Source organism: Molothrus ater, chromosome 13 (genome assembly GCF_012460135.2).
Source record: "Molothrus ater isolate BHLD 08-10-18 breed brown headed cowbird chromosome 13, BPBGC_Mater_1.1, whole genome shotgun sequence".
Lineage (NCBI taxonomy): Eukaryota > Metazoa > Chordata > Aves > Passeriformes > Icteridae > Molothrus > Molothrus ater.
In genome coordinates, this window is record NC_050490.2 from 5,128,335 (window position 1) to 5,147,030 (window position 18,696).

The following is an 18,696-nucleotide window of genomic DNA, read 5'->3' on the forward strand; positions in this document are numbered from 1 at the left end:
TGTTAAATTGGAAATATTCTGATGTCTACAATACGGATTTACAGAAGCATTATTTTATATGCATCTGCTGAAAGGCAAATGTGTAATAATCTCTTTCTCTTTGATGCTATTGAAATATGAGTTGGGTTGCAGTAAGATACTGAAAGAGTTTTGGTGTTCTGTCAAAGTGCATTGTCCTTCATTTTAAAGTTAACCTTGTATAAATGCTTCATTTAACTTGTTTGCATGACTTCTTTATGGTACTGTATTAGCATTGTATTCTTTTACTGTTAGAAAAATATTAGTTGTTCTTTATAGTGGAGCAGTTCTTGCCCCAAAATGTAGATGAATATTTTCTTCTCTGTGGCTTTGTCTAGAAGCTAAGACTTTCTTTTTGTGTTGCATGTTACAGAAATATTTCAATGTTTCCTGTCGGCCCGTGAAGTAGCTCGCAGTCGGGATCGAGACAGGATGAGCACGGGGACGGGGACTAGAGCTGATGATCCCCCTGCTCAGTCCCAGCAGGAGCGAAGGATCAGCACTGATCTGACAGAAGGGCAGGATGTGTACACTGCTGCCTGCAACTCTGTGATCCACAGGTGTGCCTTGCTGATCTTGGGCGTGAGCCCTGCCATCGAGGAGCTGCAGAAGCGAAGGGAGGACGGGCAGCTCCAGCAGCCTCCCTCTGCTGCTCCAGAGGGCATCGGGCTCATGACCAGGTGGGCTTTGCTGACTCTTACACCGTGGTTAACTCTTCTCTACTCCCTTTAGAATTGATTATACAATTTCTACAATTATACATTATACAATGCCCAGTTTTCCTCTGAGCATTATTGCAGTTTTATTTAGAAGAAAATTACTGCTGAGAGCAGTGTTATGCCTCTGTTGAAAAGAGTGATTTTTCTCATTTTTCTTGGCCATACTAACTAAACCTGAAGAGTTTTATTCTGCGTGTACCCTATTTAAGTTTCAAAGTTGAGCTTAGCGGTAAGTAGTTCAGATCATCAAGTGTACAGACAGCATGAAGTACTTTGAAAAATTGTTCATTTTTTTTGTGTTTGGATTTTTTTTACCATATTTGTGGTTTTTTGAACCATACCAATGTCCTATATAGTAGTGTTAAAAAAACCCAACTGTGTATGTTTAAAACAAAAGATTCAAAGCCTATTACAACAAAAGTGTTGTTCATGATTGACTTTTACAGATATTCCTATCATAGGCATGGATAAGACTTGCTAGGTGTCCTGTTTTGATATTTTAAATTAAGATATTGATGGGAAAGATATTAAGATATTGAGGAGGAAAATTATATATATATTTACTACCCTTTTATTCTTTTTGCCTCTTTTTGGAAATCTAGTCCCTAAAGCACGGGTGGCTACCTCTGTTATTGTGAAAGTGGCTTTCATCTCCAGCATATCAACTTTAGGATGCATTTTTTGGGTGGGTTTTTAATAAGTTCAGTGCTTTTTCACCCACTTACTCTGTCTCTGTTTCTTGTCCTCTCAGAGTGTTTCTGTTACTCTGTGTAATACTTATGAAGGCTCTAGAGCAATCACTCATTTGAGGTTGACATTTGTTCACTTGACCAGTAAGGCTGTTAAGAAGTAACAGAATTTACTAATACCCTTTTAAAATAGAATTGAAGTCATCAGACCACTCTTTTCCTCTTTAATGTGGTCTTGTGATGTTCTGTGATAGTCTCCTCCCAAATAAAACTGTGGCACCTGCTAAATTTGGCCATCTTACCTTTGTGTAATATCAGCATTTTTTTTCCTCTGTGTGTGTGCACACGAATGTGTGTGCACCTGAAGCAGGAGTGAAAGTCTTACAGCAGAAAGTCGCTCAATCCATGCCAACTCAAGCTACAGACTGATGAAGTCAAGAAGTGAATCTGATTTGTCTCAGCCAGAATCAGATGAGGAAGGTTATTCACTGGTAAGTAAACCAATATGATGTATTTAGAGATTGTCAATGGAATGTTTGGCTGGGAAGTTACATCTGAAACATTTGTTTAGCTCTGTGTTTCGGTACCTTAATTCATCATGGTTAAGAGGAAGCACTAATGGTAAAATAATTTGAAAAAATTATAGCTCTTTCAACTGTCTCACTTCTATGGTGAGGGATGAAATGTAAATACTCTAATATTATGCACCACATATGATCACCTGAGGAAATGAGGCTTTTATTATTCTTTTAATTTAGAGCGGAAGACGAAATGTTGATTTGGATTTGGCAGCATCTCATAGGAAGAGGGGTAAGTTCTCTTGTTTACCTGGTGAATACTAACCTGATAAATGTTAGGAGTATCTCAAGTTAAACTGTGTTTGCAATTGCATACAGTTTATAGTTACATAGCAGGTGTTAAAACTGAGCATTTAAAACTAGCATTTAAAATAATTGTTACCCACTCTGTGTTGTGTGAACTTGTTGCTTTGTGGCTTGGTTATAGTATTTCCTTGGTTATTACTCTTCATTCTGGTTTCTGCAATTGTAATGCTCTTTTGAAACAAGTGAGGTTTTCTGTTAAATGAGTCAGAAATCTGCATTCTGTTTTCACTCATGTGACTTCAGGAATAGAAAATTGTGAGAGAAGCTTATGTGGAATATTCCATTCTTGTGCTAACAACAAGCTTTTACAGTAAAATGTGCTTGAACCAGGAGAGCTTGTATTCAGAAGACACTGCTTTACTTTGCATCCTTTGAACACCAGCACATCTACAGAACCAAGCAGCCACGTTTCCTGGTGCTCTTTGTTACTGCTTCATACTGGGAAATCTCAATAAGCTCCCTGATAGAAGGTGGTGGGGGGACTAAAAAGTCCCACTGCCATCTGGATGATGCAGAATCTGCCTGAGAATCACGACTCAGGTCTGCTGTATCTGTAAAAAGCATGGGATTGTGCAAACAGGAATTAGGTTGAGTTACAATATTGATATTCCTCAGTAACAGAAGCCTCAATACTGTTGAGTAAGGTAAGAATTCTGGTTTAAAAGGCTTAATCATTGAGCAGAATACTCAGAGGTTTCATGCCTTTGAAAGTCTTTTGGAATTGCAAAGGGTGTTATCAGTGGCAACACTCATTAGATTTCAATATTTAATGTGGAAAGGGATGCCTTGTCCATGCATAATCAGTTGAGCAAATAAAGAAATGCACTAGAGCTGCTTTTACTGTGACAGCAGATGTATCATGGCATTCTCTGGGTTAGAACATCTGTCAGAAGGCCTCTGTCAACCCCTGATCTGCAGGACATGCTTTGAAGTTGGCATTTCCAGCTTTGCCATTACTCTGACACAGAGCTCTGTACTTGATATCCTCTGTGTCCTAAGAGTAGCCTAGGAAATAATCTCGGATTAGGTCTCAGGTACAATATGTCTCCTGAATTATGGTTCCAGGACTGTTGCTTAGGCCAATGTTACTTTTGTCACAAGCCTCAGGAAGCGAGGAATAGTGCAAGAGTAGACTTCATCAAAACTTTTATTACAGCAAGAAGATTCTCTACCAGGTCTAAACACTGAAAAGAAACAGGTAAATACAGTGAATCTGTCCAGAATCTAAAAAGACACTCAAATAGCTCATTTGCAACCTGAGCACTGTCACAACATGTACAGATGCCACTGTTTTGGTACTGGAAGACTTCTTGGGAGTTAGCACACAGTAATGCAGGCTTGTCTGCTTGTGCTGGGTGATCCATATGCCAGCTTTGGTTGATAGCCAGTGCCAGAGGCAGAGAGTGCAGGTGCAGAGAGTGCACCTATAGGAAAACATTCCTCATACATCTGTCAAGGTCAGACAAAGATCTACAAATACTTGTGTGGTAAATGGATGGGCTGTTCAGCTCAATGCTTTTTATGGTCTTTTGTCTGTTGTGACACGTCTGTTTTGTGAATCCTAGTTATCTCCTAGAACTGAAGCATGTCCCAGTGTTTGGTGAGGGTGTAACTTGCAGCTTTTTTGGATTGTCCACCCCTTGTCATGTGGCCAGCACAGTGCAGTGGCAGCTGTGGATGTTTGGTGACTCCCCTTCAGTTTTATCTTTATTCTTGTGGTGTGCTGTGACCAATGAAAGCAATAATACTATGAGTTCCTATGGTTTTTTGATGAGTATGGAAGGAAAAGCATTCTCTTTTAACTTTATTAGCATCATAGCCACTCAGTCCAATCTTTATTCTAATTACCTTCCTAAATTATTCTGTCTATTCAGAAAGAGAACTGAGCTATTCCTGCTTCAGCCTGAGGATCCTTTGAGTATCTTGCTCCCTGCTATTATTCAGTTATTTCTTTATTAGTAAACTTTTCCTTCCACAGATACAGAAAAAATCTTTTTGAGTAATTTTGCAGTAAGGGGTAATGAGCAGCACATTGCTCTTTTCCCCTTGTATCTAAGCCCTTTGTTTTTTCTGTTGCTTAGATGATTTTTTTCAGTTTTGCAGATCCAGAGAGTGTGCCTGCAGATGTTGTACATGTTGTGTACAGGGCCTGTGGGGTGCTGTACACCATGTTATGTGCACAGCAGTAAGGAAACCACAGCCAGCAGGGCAGTCACAAACAGCTACAGATCAATGAGAGTCCTTCACTCTTGGCTTTTGATCATCTATAACTTAACTCAGTGAATTTCAGTGTACTTGTGTGTACTGCTGTGCCTTACTAACACAGCTGGGGTGTTCCACAAAAAACAGCAACTTAACTGAAATCCAAACGCAATGGAAATATTTTAGTGTACCTGTAATAATGAATTCTACCTTTGAAAATTGACAAATAATGCATAAGGAAGGGACTTGAACCTGCATGCCAACATACATACACATGAGTGCATACAGCTGTGCTACAGGGGATTATGTCTTTTTTCCTTAAAGGTGAAGAATTGAGAAAGATTGGTATCTAGGCTGTATTCATGCCAAACAAGAGTAAATAGTTTTTCCACATGCCTTGCTGCTTGGTATATTGTATTAATTGAGATGAGACTGATTGTGAATAATATGAGGCAGAGATTTTATGAGTATGTTACCTTCTGTTTCAAATGTGTGCTTTTGTCTTCTGCTTCTTGTGTGGTGTAGTGTATTTACTCCTTTTTGGCCAGTTGAGCCCCAGAAAAAAGAAGAGCTTCAAGCAAGTAACTGATGGCATGTTTATTTTTTGTCTCTATAGCTTCCCTACATAGCTTCCTTTGTTCTATACAGTGTGGATTGCAGCTCTGCCACATTCATTTAGAAAGCTTATTACAAGCTGGCTTATAAGGACAAGTAAAGTTCTTGTTTTACTGTAAGCTTCAGGTTTATTCATCTGTGCAGCTCTGTTCATGTGATTGTGCAGGCTTCTGGAAGCGCTGTACTGCAATCAATTCTGTGTGATTGATGTTACACAGAATCAAGCTGAGCTCCAATGTAGTCACATATTTGGTTATTCTGCTGATATGTAGTATGTTCAAGAGGGAAGAATGTACTCTGTGCCCTAATGCTTAAACATCTTTAGTTCTGGAGTATTCTCCTTTGATTCCTGATATTTGTGTTTAAACTCTCTCCTTTCAATTATAACTTCTATTGTTCTATATTTAATCTGTAACTCGTAATCATTGCACTTTTCTCCAAATTAGAAATATTTTTACATTGGTTTTATATTTAAACATTCTTGCATTTTGTACTAAAACAATTAGCTAAGATGTCATAGTTTCTTAAAATATTAAATAATTTAGGGTTTTATTAATTTGTGGTTGGGCTTCTTATAAGGTTTGTTGCCTATCAAAACTAAATTTTCTTCTGATGTTCTGTAAACCTGTTAAAGATTTCCTTTAGCTTATGATTCAAGCCACTGGAATTGGCTTTTGTTTCTTTACAAATGCTTTGATTCTGTGCTGTGGCATAGTGCAGTGGGGCAGGTGGAGGGGAGGAAGCTGAAGTCACTGTGGGGTGCTTGGAGCTCTCCTGCTGTACAGAGGCTGGAGGGCTTTGGGGCTTTTGGAAAGAGCTCTTGCTCTGTAGGCCATATTCTGTGGACTAGGAAATGGTTTAGCTCTGCTTCCTGTGAGCAACCTGAGGCTTCATTTATCCTCTCCCCTGGGCTCTGTTCTCCATGCACTTGCCAGGAAATTGCTTCCTACATGAAACCAAATATTTTAGCACCTGTTTGTTCTGTTCTGTCTTACTTATGTTTCTCAGCAGCCACTTCCCCATGTAACTTAGATTTTCAAGAAAAGCTTTAAAGCAACTCTTCTAACAATTGATGTTAAAATTAGAGAAATTAGAGTAAAGGTGATCTATTTTGTTTTAAATATTATTGCCAGGTATCAATTGTAAAATTGAGTAACAGAATTTCTTTAAATTTTTTCACAGTAAAGGTGATAAAATAGGTTGTTCTCTGTAAACCATGTAGTCTTCCTGTGTTATGTAAAGCAGAAGAGATTAGGAAATTAGATTGCACTTTGAAAAGAAGTGTTTGAACATGATCTTTGCATTTTCCAAAATAAACTTGAGTCTGTATGGCCTAAGTACTGTGATGGCTCTTCCTGAAGCCTTAACAGTCTGCTTAGTAAGGAATACTGTGGAAATGCACATTAACACTATTTACTGAAAACAGAATGGGGTGTGAAGAGGTTTTCGTAATTTGTAGCCCTGACAATTAAATTTTTGACAACTAAGTGACGGTAACCTGGTTGACAAAAGAAAAGCAAAATTTCACAGTATTGTGAATTTGTAAATTGCGTGAAGGTGCAAATTGTGACCTGCAACGTGCTGACTCATTGGCAGAGTAACAGCATTTTGCCTTTACTTCAGGAAAAAAGTTATGTAGGTTCTAGGAAAGTTAGCCCAGGTTCGAAACTGCTGTGTCTGTCTTTGCTTGTTCCTGTGAGCAGCTGCTGTAGGGAGGCAGCATTAAAGAGGCCCTGTCATCTGGATCTGGCTGTTACCACTGGAACTCAGGTTTACTGTTGAAAGCAAGCCTTGGACAGATGAATTCCTATGACTTTGTGTGACTTTTCTCTGAAAATGGCTATGTTTAATAATGTTTGAAGCTGATACCCTGCAGAAAGATTTTTAAAACTGAAGTAATATAGATTTCTATGAGTACTGTGAGCAGGTTGTGATTCTCCAAATTATAACTTACTGTACGCAAGGTAGATAAATATTTAAACATTTTTTGTACGCAGTTTAGGTTTCCACAGAGGTGTCCAGACAGTCTCTCTGTACAGATGGGAAGTTCTTCTCAACAGGGTGTGCCCTCTTGTCATACTTTGCATGGCTCCAAGTGGGCAAACAGCACCTACAAGAGGAGTAAAGTACTGACTGATGCCTATCAATTGACTGCTAATGAAGTTATGGCTTGAGTGGCATGGCACTCATTTGTGCCAGGGAGAGAGTTCTAGCAAAACTCTCTTGGAAATTGGATCAAACCTGTGGTGATGAATTCCAGTGCTGCAGAATGAGGACTGATGCTCATTTGAAGAAGTCCATTTATTAGTGGTAGTAAAGTTTCAGGTGATGACGTGCTGATGATAGGAAATACTTGAAAATAGACTTGTGAAACTGCCAGATGGCAGAGATCTAACACTTATTCTAGATAGTGTTTTAATAAACATGTATCTATCTTGAGTCAAAGTTCTCTTTAGTCTAAAAAAAATTTCTGTTCTCTTCTGCAGTCATGAATTCTGTAAATATTTCATTCAAAATAACATTGTGCTCTTTCAAAACTATGAAATAGAGTGGCTTGATTAAAATCCACTCTTGCTTTATGTTTAAACCTCAAAGTAAATATCCAAGTGCATAAGTTATGTTGGTAGAAAATCTTTTCTTTACTGTTATGTCATTTAGCTGCAAAGCATTTTTATTCAGTATTCCAGCTTTAAGCTGAGCAGTTTGAGTGGCTTCTTTTTGTTTTTTTTTTTTCACATGGCAGCTTGTTACAGTAGTGCTGAGCATTTAAAAGAAATACAGCCTTTTCTTTAGGGAAATTGCTGTAAATTTAAATCAAGTGTTTTGCTCTAAGTTGCTTAATGCATGGTATAAATAACATGAATATTCATTTTCCACCTGTGTCAGTAGCAGCAGCTTAGTCTTTACCTACTGCCAAAATGTGTTACCTGAACTGGAGTTGATGAGACTTCCTTGTGTGTACCTTTAGGAGCAATGCACAGTCACATGGAATCTCTGAGTGACTCCTGGGTTCGACTGAAACACAGCAGAGATTGGTTATACACATCCTCCTACTCATTTGTTGAGTCCGATTTTGATCTCTCAAGATCCCTTGGAGTTCATACTTTGATTGAAAATGCTGTCAGTTTTGTAAGTGGAGATGTGGGAAACTCCCCAGGATTTAAGGAACCAGAGGAAAGTATGTCCACCAGTCCACAAGCATCAGTAATTGCAATGGAGCAGCAGCAGTTGAGGGCTGAGGTAATTTTCAACTCTTCTTATTCTTCATACGTTATGCTCATTCTAGGAATTTTTTTTGAAACAGTGTCCACATTCTATCTATTAAAGTAATTTTTCCTTCTTTCTGTTAAATATCTCAATTGGAACTGGGAACGTTATGTAAACAAACTAAAACTGAAGGTGTTCCCTTTTAGAAAAAAAAAATGTGCAGGAGAAAGCAGTGACCTCGTTCATCTTTGCTGACAGTTCACTATAATCCACTTTCCATTTCTGAGGGTACTGGCTACTTAGTTCATATTGTCTTTTGCCTGCCTTTATTTTTAGCTTCGTCTGGAAGCGCTTCATCAGATTTTGGTGCTTCTGTCAGGAATGGAGGAAAAGGGCTGTGTGCCATTAATGGGAAGCCGCCAAGTACCAGGATTTCAGTCTTCTTCACTGCTTACTTCTGTCAGACTCCAGTTTCTTGCTGGCTGCTTTGGTCTGGGCACTGTGGGACATGCAGGGGCCAAAGGAGAGAGTGTAAGATTGCATCACTACCAGGTGTGTACTTCAGCAGTTTCTGCTGTTTCAATAACCCAGTGATAAAAATGTCTCAGTTTTTATAATAGTTATTTGTTTGTTTGGCCCAGGATGGTATCAGAGCAGCCAAGAGGAGTATTCAAATTGAAATCCAGGTGGCTGTGCACAAAATTTACCAGCAATTATCTGCTACTTTAGAAAGAGCTCTGCAAGCTAATAAGCATCACATAGGTAAGTGAAAAGCAGATTTGCAAACCAGATGTTCCCTAATGTACAGTAGAACACCTTGTATGTTTTCCAAGGCAGACTTTGATATTAGTGACCAGAATTCACTGAATTACCTGACTTATTTTCCTGAAAGAGAAATCTGCCTTGGCTGGTAGAACCCTGTGGCTGTTATTACCTGGGTCGTTTCGGTGTTTCACTTTGAGAAACAATGTGAAAAAGTACACAATGAAGTATTTCACCCAGTTATCCTTATCTTAGAGAGAAGATTCTGGTTTGAGTTTTAGCCTCGGAACATTAAATCACAAGCTAGATCTGTGTGCTACTCTTTCTTGGACAATTTTGACACAGAGTTACATTGAGCTAAAGAAGAGTGCAGTGGTTCATCAGAAAGACTACCTCAAAATGTCTTACAAAACTCACTTTTTCTTAGAAAGTTTAATTAATTAAATTATATTTTAAAAATAACTTGCTAATCTTCTGTCTTAGTATTCTTACTCTGAACATCTTATTAATAAAAAACAACTTTATTTTAATCTTAGAAGCACAACAGCGTCTTCTGTTGGTGACAGTCTTTGCTCTCAGCGTGCACTATCAGCCTGTTGATGTCTCCTTGGCCATTTCCACGGGGCTGTTAAATGTGCTGTCCCAGCTGTGTGGCACAGACACCATGTTAGGACAGCCCCTGCAGCTGCTGCCCAAAACTGGGATATCTCAGCTCAGCACAGCTTTGAAAGTAGCCAGCACGAGACTGCTGCAGATCTTGGCTATCACCACAGGGTGAGTGTCCCTTGCTTTTGGGAAACTTCATCACTGAGCTTATCAGCACCCTTGAAAAATGTGTGGGCTTTCATTAGAACAGTAAATGTTGCTCAGAAATATATAAGTGTAGGGGTGGGGGGGAAGAGTAGTCACATTATTCATAGGAAAGATACATGTAAGGCTAACAAATATTTTCACTTGAGAGTGTTTGAACTTGAATAGTCACAACTTTGTGGTCTGTAAACACTGTATTCCAGTTACCCCACTTTGCTTCTTCAGCTTTGTGTGGAGGTGTTCAGTTGATGTGATAAGACTTCCTGTTGCTGTGTAAAAGCAGTACTGGTAATGTGAGAGTTTCTCAGAGCAGGACATAGTGCTTCTGTCCAGAATATGAAAGAATTTTCTGAGAAAGAGTGCTAGACCGTGGGCCAGCATGCAAAGTCCTAGCAATACTTAAATATTTATTCTTACTCAGTAAAGAAAACACAAGTGGAGAAGGGGTTTTCTAGTTGAAGTGAGAGTGTTGTTTGATATTCAGTATATGCATCTTCCTTTCAGTCTTTGTACAACACATTGCATTTACCTGCCAAATCTATGTAAAAGAGCCCAAGAATCCTAAACCAAAAAATCCCCCAAACCCAATCAGCACCCCGTGCATAGAAATTGCAGTGGAATTATGTTTAATTAATGGAGTTGTTCCTCTTTACCCTAGAAAGTACTGAAAACTTATCCTTTGACTCCAAAGATTAGGACTGTTTTCATTTGTATTAAAGATAGGGTTAAAATAGTAAAAAGAATTTAAGCCTGTAATGGAGGATGGGGAAGAGTAACCTTCTGCAATTACTGTTCCTTAGATCAGCTCTCAAGTACTCTTAATTTTCTTTTTGTGTGTGTACAGAACCTATGCAGATAAACTGAGCCCAAAGGTGGTACAGTCCTTGCTGGATTTATTATGCAGCCAGCTGAAGAACTTGCTATCACAAGCTGGTGTGATGCTGATGGCTTCCTTTGGGAAGGGGAAGCTGAGGAAGGTGAAGTGGAATCAAAAAAGGCAGATTCAAATGGGGATAATGAGAAGAGAGACTTCAGAGGTAATTATCTTACATAATTTCTAACAATTCTAAAATACCAGGAAACAGAAGAAAGCACTGAATGCTGAGGTGCTCATCCACTCTATTGTGTATTGGTTTTTGTTGGGTCATTTTTAATTCTGTAAATTAGATGAAAGTCATCAAGTGATTTTGTGCTCAGTTCAGATTTACACAGAATTGATGCACAAAACTGCATGGACAGGAGCAGGCTGAGAATAAGAATTACTTCATTGCGCTTGGAATTAGGAAGAGAATATAGTTTTCCTTAAAAAATGAGTTGGTTGTTATAGTGTTTTTCATAAATGTGGTAATAGAAATTTAATTATCTAAATTAATAAATACAGCTTTATTCAGGAAATTATTGTATTTGCTTTGTATTATGCAGTTTTGCAGTCCGAGTGGATGGCAAGAAGGTGACACTACTGTGTCATATGGGAAAATCCACAACAAAAGATTTCAGTATTTTCTGAAATAAGCTTACTGGTATCTTCATGTAGCTTACAATCCCTTAATGAGCATTTTGAATTTTGGTGGAAATGCTTTTGAAGAATTTTTATTGTAGCTTGGTTTTAAGGATATATATGTTTTTGTTTGTGCTTTTAACTGTCTTCACTTTAAAGTAAAGCCATGCCTGATGAATTAGTAAGATAATTAATCAGGAATTAGAATATGAGGTCTTCGCACAGAGGTCTCCCTCCCTTACCTTGGCCCACCAAAGTTTAATGTTATTTTCTCTCCGTGTCTTGCTGAGGAGCAGGAGTTGAGAGCACAGCTTGGTGGGCACCAGCCAGCTAAGGTTAGCAGCCAGCCACCCTGTAATAACTATCCTTGTGCTTTTACCTGCAGAACAGGTTGTTCCTGGTAACCAGGACTGCCAGTCAGGTTGTAATATTAAGGCTGTAAATGAAAACTTTTGCTTTAACTTCCTAGCTGCCCTCCGAAAGCAACATGCAGCAGAATTGCACCTGGGAGACTTCCTTGTGTTCCTGCGTAGAGTTGTGTCTTCAAAAGCAATTCAGTCCAAGATGGCATCTCCAAAGTGGACAGAAGTCCTTCTTAACATTGCTTCCCAGAAGTGTTGCTCAGGTACGATCTTGTTAAAATGTGCTCCATGGTTACTTTGCATTTCTGTAGTGCAATTCCAAAAACTAAGCCCTGTTAGAACATGTATTACATAGTGAGTTCCTAGTGAACAATTCAAGCCAACTGCAGTATAGGTGTACAGGGCTTACACTTTGGGGCACTGGGGGCATGGAACCAGGGGCAGGCCTGAAGCTGAAGTAATTTTAAGATTATTGACACGTTGTTCCGTCTTCAGGAGTTCCCTTGGTTGGCAATTTGAGGACTAGACTGCTTGCACTTCATGTACTAGAAGCTGTGTTACCTGCATGTGAATCTGGCGTTGAAGATGATCAGATGGCTCAGGTCTTTATATTTTGTTATAAACTTTCACATTTCCTCAAAAATCTCTTAAACTGCTAAATGTTTCATAGGTTTCAAAATCCAAGTCAAACAAGCCTCAGTGTATTTACTTGTTAATCTAAGAACACTAAATATTTTGATGTTTATACCTACAAAGGAAAGTAAAACAATATAACGTTGCTACTGTCCTCATGTTGGCATTAAAATGATCTGAATTGTATCCCCATGCCCCAGGTTGTTGAACGGCTGTTCTCACTTCTGTCTGACTGCATGTGGGAGAGTCCAATAGCCCAGGCCAAACATGCAATTCAAATAAAGGAGAAAGAACAAGAAATAAAGCTCCAGGTAACAGTGCTTGTACTTTGTCTTGTGACTGAATGCAGCTGAATTACATTTACTACAGATATTTTGTTCTATTGCTCGTAGAAGCAAGGGGAGTCTGAGGATGAAGATGAGAATCTTCCCATCCAGGAAGTGTCCTTTGATCCTGAGAAAGCTCAGTGCTGCATAGTGGAGAACGGGCAGATTCTAACTCATGGAAGTGGAGGCAAAGGATATGGCTTAGCTTCCACTGGAGTTACTTCTGGGTGTTACCAGTGGAAGGTACGTTGCATAAATGTGTATTTCTTACCTTCTCTCTCGTTGTTTTGGGAATGTGCTATGTTTTATTAACAGCAGCTGCCTGTGTTTTTCTTGAGTAAATGGCAGTGTTACATTTATGGTTAGACTCAATAATTGTAAGGATGTTCTCCAACCTAAGTCATTCTGTGATTTTTCAGTCTCAAGGGAAGAGTTTGTGTCTGCTTTTGAGTGGTGGGATTTGAGTATTTCAGCATGCAGATTGGAGATTGTTATGTGTTATTAGAGGTAATGGCAGTTGCCCCTAAGGTCCTTAGTCAGCATGCATGTGCAGTTTTGCAAAACTTACCTACTGAATTATGTAGATTTAGGATTTTTTTGTAGAAAAACATTTCACAAAGCATGTTGTTTTCCTGCAAAAAACACACATCAGCCTGACTGATGAGAGCAGTGTTATATACATCATTTGGAAGGATTTTTAAAATGGTTTTAGCATATAAACTTACTGTTTTTCTCATTAGAAGCTTCTGTGAAAAACACTTAAAAGCAGACATACATTTATGTAAGGAAGATTTTCATTGCTTTGTTGTGTTCAAGGGTATATTCCTGATGTTTTTCCCTGTGTGTTTGCTTTGCCCTGCTAGTTCTACATCGTGAAGGAGAACAGAGGCAATGAAGGCACTTGTGTGGGAGTGTCTCGCTGGCCCGTGCACGACTTCAACCATCGCACTACCTCTGATATGTGGCTCTACAGAGCCTACAGTGGCAACCTGTATCACAATGGAGAGCAGACTTTGACTCTGTCAAGCTTTACCCAAGGAGATTTCATTACATGTGTGTTAGATATGGAAGCAAGAACTATTTCCTTTGGTAAAAATGGAGAGGTATTTAACATAATTAGTTTTTTGGTGGGTTTTCTTGCAAAGGTAATATGGCATGGACAAGCATGAGAGTTAAAACATTTGGCAGTTTCAGTACTTAGAAGATTTATAATACAAACATAACTTTCTCGTGTTTCATATTTTTGCTTGTTAGGGTGTTCTAAGATTGAGGGGTTTTTCTTTTGCTTCTTCCCTAGGAGCCAAAACTAGCTTTTGAAGACGTGGATGCAGCTGAGTTATACCCTTGTGTTATGTTCTATAGCAGTAACCCAGGAGAGAAGGTAACTGAGATGTTCATCTGTGGAGGTTTACTGGTTTAGACTGGTATAGAGTCAGTATTCATCAGAGCAGCCTCTGTGGTGCTGCTTTGCATTACTGGCCAAAACAGTGTTGCTAATACAGAGTGTTTCAATTTTGGTAACCTATTGTAAAGTTAAAATATATTTTAATATTTAGAATAGATTTAAAGGCTTCATGTTCTACACAAAATATTCTATTCCCCAGAAACCAAGGAAAGTATAGTATTAGGATTTCTAGATAGTCTTGTGTGAGAAACCATGAAATATGTAGTTTCAGCATCCTTGAGTCTGAAGGATGGAGGTTTTGCTCACTGTTAAGGTGGATTTCCTAGGGATTCTGAGGGAAAAAAAAGACAGTGCTAGTAATTATTTCTATTCCAGGCCACTCCAGTATTTATAAGAAGAGCTTATTGAGGTATGTTGAGAAGATAATTTGAAAACTGTTCTCTTAAAACAGGTGAAGATCTGTGATATGCAGATGCGTGGGACACCAAGAGATTTGCTGCCTGGTGATCCCATCTGCAGTCCTGTTGCTGCAGTGCTGGCAGAAGCCACGATCCAGCTCATTCGAATCCTGCATCGCACAGACCGCTGGACACACTGCATCAATAAAAAAATGATGGAAAGGCTGAATAAAATCAAAACATGTCTTAAGGAAGCAGGTCAAAAACTGAAGAAAAGTCGCTCCGTTCAAAGCCGAGAAGAGAACGAGGTGAGAGAGGAGAAAGAAAACAAAGAGGAGGAGAAAAGCAAGCACAGCCGCCATGGCCTGGCAGAGCTGTCAGAGCTGCAGCTGAAGATGCTCTGTGTGGAGGTGTGGCCTGTCCTAGCCGTGATTGGAGGAGTGGATGCTGGCCTCAGAGTTGGAGGTCGATGTGTCCACAAGCAAACGGGCCGTCACGCCACCCTGCTGGGAGTGGTGAAGGAGGGCAGTACCTCTGCCAAGGTCCAGTGGGATGAAGCAGAGATTACAATCAGGTATGCCCATTTCCTGCACTTTTCGCTGTGTAGTGGTAGTGCTTTGTGGTTGGAAATCCTCAGAAGAAACCTGTCCTTTATATTAGAGTCATGCTGATCAATTACTTCAATTGTAGACTTCAGTGATACTGAAATTAATGCTGCCTTGAGGTAGTGTTCATTCATTCTCCCACCTGCCTTCAAGTGTTCAAGGCTGGAAGGAGATGCTCCTTTTCCCATCTGTCTTGCAGACAAGCCTTCAAAGGGAAAGCACCTGGAGGGAAGCTGAAATGAAGCTTCTCTGAGCTTCTTGGTGCTTTCACAAGAATTGCCTGTGTTTTTGTGTGGAGAAGATGGGATTAACTTAGTTTCTTGAACTCCTTCTGCCTATAGCTGAAGAAGTCATTTGAAGAAATTGAGCAGTGACTTTTTATTTTTCTTTTCCCTGCCAGTTACAATTACATTCTGACATAGCCGAGGTCACTTCACTTTTCCAGCTGTTGCAACATTATGTCTGTTTTGTCCTTGCAAAGGCTGTGGTCCCTTTGACTAAATATACCAAAGTGCAGTTGATTTAGTTCCAGGTGTAAATTCTTTCAAGTATGCCCATGTGACAGTAGCCCTTAAAATAATTCAGAATTTTATTTGAGTAATGTGGAATAGCACTTGATCATAAGCAAGCTTTTGATAAAGCATTTAATTAGGTTCATTTTTCACCTTTTTAATTAAAACCAGGCTAAAGCTTGCTTTCATTTTTAGGTAGAAGTTTACATTGTAAGAGTAGAAAAGTTTTTGGGATAGTAAAAGGAAGATTTAAAAGTCATTTATCTGCTGGATGTATGGAAAATACAAGGCATATGAAAATACAGGCTGGTGAATTTTTGTCTGCTTCAAGTGAAAATTAGTCAAGTGTAGCAGTCCTAAATAGTACCAGAAAATATCCCTGAATATAGATGGACAGGTAGATAAATGTGTCTGTTAGGTTTTCTGACCTGTGTTTTTCAAAGGTCACTGTCCTCACTGGGTGGTCTGTCCTGACACACCAGAGACAGAATTGTCCTGAGCTCTCAGTAGTGTGCTCGTGGTGATGAATAGCTGAGGTCAATCAAAGCTTTTCCTTAATGTTTAAAAGTTTTCTTTATAAGCTTTTATACCTGTTAAGATTCAGGTATGATGATAATATTTACATTCAGATAGTTTTTCTTAATAAAAGTCTGTTACATATTTCTGATAAATAATATATCCAGAGCCTGTGTTAGCACAGAATGGATAGCTTCTGTGGGGCTTCTGGGTTTCAGTGCTTGTTGTTGAAAACCTGTGTATGCTTTGTTGCATTTGCTTTGAAACCATATCTCCCTGTTTTCTGATCATAACCTCATTTTCCCCTGTTTGCATTTAATTTTTAGAATTGGTTTGTTTTATTAAATATATTTTGCATCTTATTTGCCTACATTACTTCCTGAACTTTCCTTCTGTCTCTCCCTCACTTGCTTTTTCCTGTGTCATTCTGATCTTTATTAAAGCTTCCCAACTTTTTGGTCGCCTAGTGATACTCCGTTGTATAATCTGGAGCCCTGTGAACCACTGCCTTTTGATGTTGCAAGATTTCGTGGGCTGACAGCTACTGTGTTACTGGACCTTACCTATCTGACTGGCATTCATGAAGATACGGGAAAGCAAAGCACCAAGAGACATGAGAAAAAACACAGACATGAATCTGAAGATAAAGGGGAAATGGACCAGAAAATGGAGGGTGACATTGGATCAGATACACGATTAGGCCAAAGTGCTGATGATAACAAAGGACACGGTGCTACAACCTCTAAGTCGGAAAATGAAATTGTTTCCTTTTCTCTAGAACCATCAACACTAGGTATGGAATCCCAACACCAGCCTGCTGAAGGAAGAAAGAAGAATCATGAGCACACCCCACGAAGTCATGATATAGTGCAGTCAGAAATCCGAGCTGTACAGCTGTCCTACCTTTATCTTGGTGCTATGAAGTCACTTAGTGTTCTTCTTAGTTGTAGTAAGTATGCTGAGCTGCTGTTAATCCCCAAAGTGCTGGCAGAGAACGGCCACAACTCGGACTGCGCGGGGTCGCCGGTGGTGCACGAGGACGTGGAGCTGCGCGCGGCGCTGCAGTTCCTGATGCGGCACATGGTGAAACGCGCCGTCATGCGCTCGCCCATCAAGAGAGCGCTGGGGCTGGCAGACCTGGAGCGGGCACAGGCCATGATCTACAAATTAGTGGTGCATGGGCTGCTGGAGGACCAGTTTGGTGGCAGACTTAAACAAGGTACATTTTCAAAATGAGATGAAAATGAATAGTAACAAGGATAATACAGTTAACGTAGTCTTGCCGATTTGTAGTGGTTGTACTTTGGGGAATCTGAATCAGAGACATTTTACAGAACTCCGTTTACTGTTTTATAGATATAACACTGATTTTTTTTGCCTTTTTCCTAATTCCTTATCTTAATAAAAAGTGTATGCATATCAATCAGATATAAGTTTTTAATGTCTTTAATATTTCTAAAAATGCTCAGTGCTCTGTATACTCGTCAGAAGGATTTGCACTTCTAAACCAACAATAAAAACCCCTTAAAAAGGCTATTGCACAGCTGAGTTAAAAATAGGTTTACAGTTAGTCAGCTGTACTTTTATCTAAGACCTCTTCCCCTTTTGTCTGTTTGGAGAACACTCCAGGCTGTTACAACCATAAATCTGAATATCATAAACTTTTGCATAAGTAAATGGTTTGTTTGATGTTTACCTTGTATTGCTGTGAGAGCAGCAAGAGCTCCTGGACTGATTTCTTTACTCAAGTCCATGAGTTAGTGGCAGAATCTGCACACCCCTTTCTTTTTCTGGGATGAATTCTAAATAACAGTAGTTACTTTTGAAAGTTTAGCCATGGCTACTGGTTTGATCTGCACAATTAATGTTGCTAGAACATCCTTATTTTTCTGTTGCAGAAGTGGAGCAACAAGTAGAAGAAGGTGATCAGTCTCAGCAAGCCCAAACACCAGTTACAACCAGCCCTTCTGCTTCTAGCACAACATCTTTCATGAGCAGCTCTCTGGAGGATACCACCACTGCTACTACGCCAGTGACTGATACAGAAACAGTTCCTGCATCAGAATCACCTGGTGTTATGCCTCTCAGTCTGCTGAGGTAAAAAATCCTTTTAGCATGTATGATTCTGTGTAGGGAACCAGTTTGCATGGTTTAGGTAGAATATATGTCTTCAGCTGCCTAAGCCCTTAAAAATGCTGCCAAGAACTGCCCCTGCAGAGGGACACTGTTTAAATGTTACTTTGCCTTGCTGGGCATGTGTTTTTTATTAGAAAGCTGTTAAGCTTTTGCTATACACTCTTTATAAATGTAATAACTGAATTCTTTAAAAAGGAGAAAATGTTCTCCTTAAGTTGTTCTTCAGTTCTCATGTTTATCTGGTATAGTTTAAATTACAAATCTCTGAAATTCATTTTTAGTGAACGTTTGATTCTCAGACCAGAATAGATCTTGGTAGGTAACATCCTATAAAGCTAAGATGTTCTTTCAGCTTACCCTGACATACTGAAATGGAAGATAAGCTACTGAATTTGCAGA

General features: G+C 39.3%; 1 protein-coding gene across 1 annotated transcript in view; it reads left to right on the forward strand.

The window, feature by feature from the left end:
• Window positions 1-18,696, forward strand: part of HERC1 (HECT and RLD domain containing E3 ubiquitin protein ligase family member 1) — an 83,289-nt gene that overhangs the window by 34,628 nt on the left and 29,965 nt on the right. The window contains 18 exon segments of the mRNA XM_036389449.2: window positions 392-698; window positions 1,797-1,917; window positions 2,185-2,236; window positions 8,096-8,367; window positions 8,671-8,886; window positions 8,976-9,096; window positions 9,633-9,870; window positions 10,751-10,863; window positions 10,866-10,943; window positions 11,874-12,029; window positions 12,262-12,368; window positions 12,600-12,710; window positions 12,792-12,968; window positions 13,589-13,828; window positions 14,023-14,106; window positions 14,582-15,102; window positions 16,605-17,380; window positions 18,060-18,258. Coding sequence (XP_036245342.1) covers window positions 392-698; window positions 1,797-1,917; window positions 2,185-2,236; window positions 8,096-8,367; window positions 8,671-8,886; window positions 8,976-9,096; window positions 9,633-9,870; window positions 10,751-10,863; window positions 10,866-10,943; window positions 11,874-12,029; window positions 12,262-12,368; window positions 12,600-12,710; window positions 12,792-12,968; window positions 13,589-13,828; window positions 14,023-14,106; window positions 14,582-15,102; window positions 16,605-17,380; window positions 18,060-18,258 — 3,889 coding nt within the window.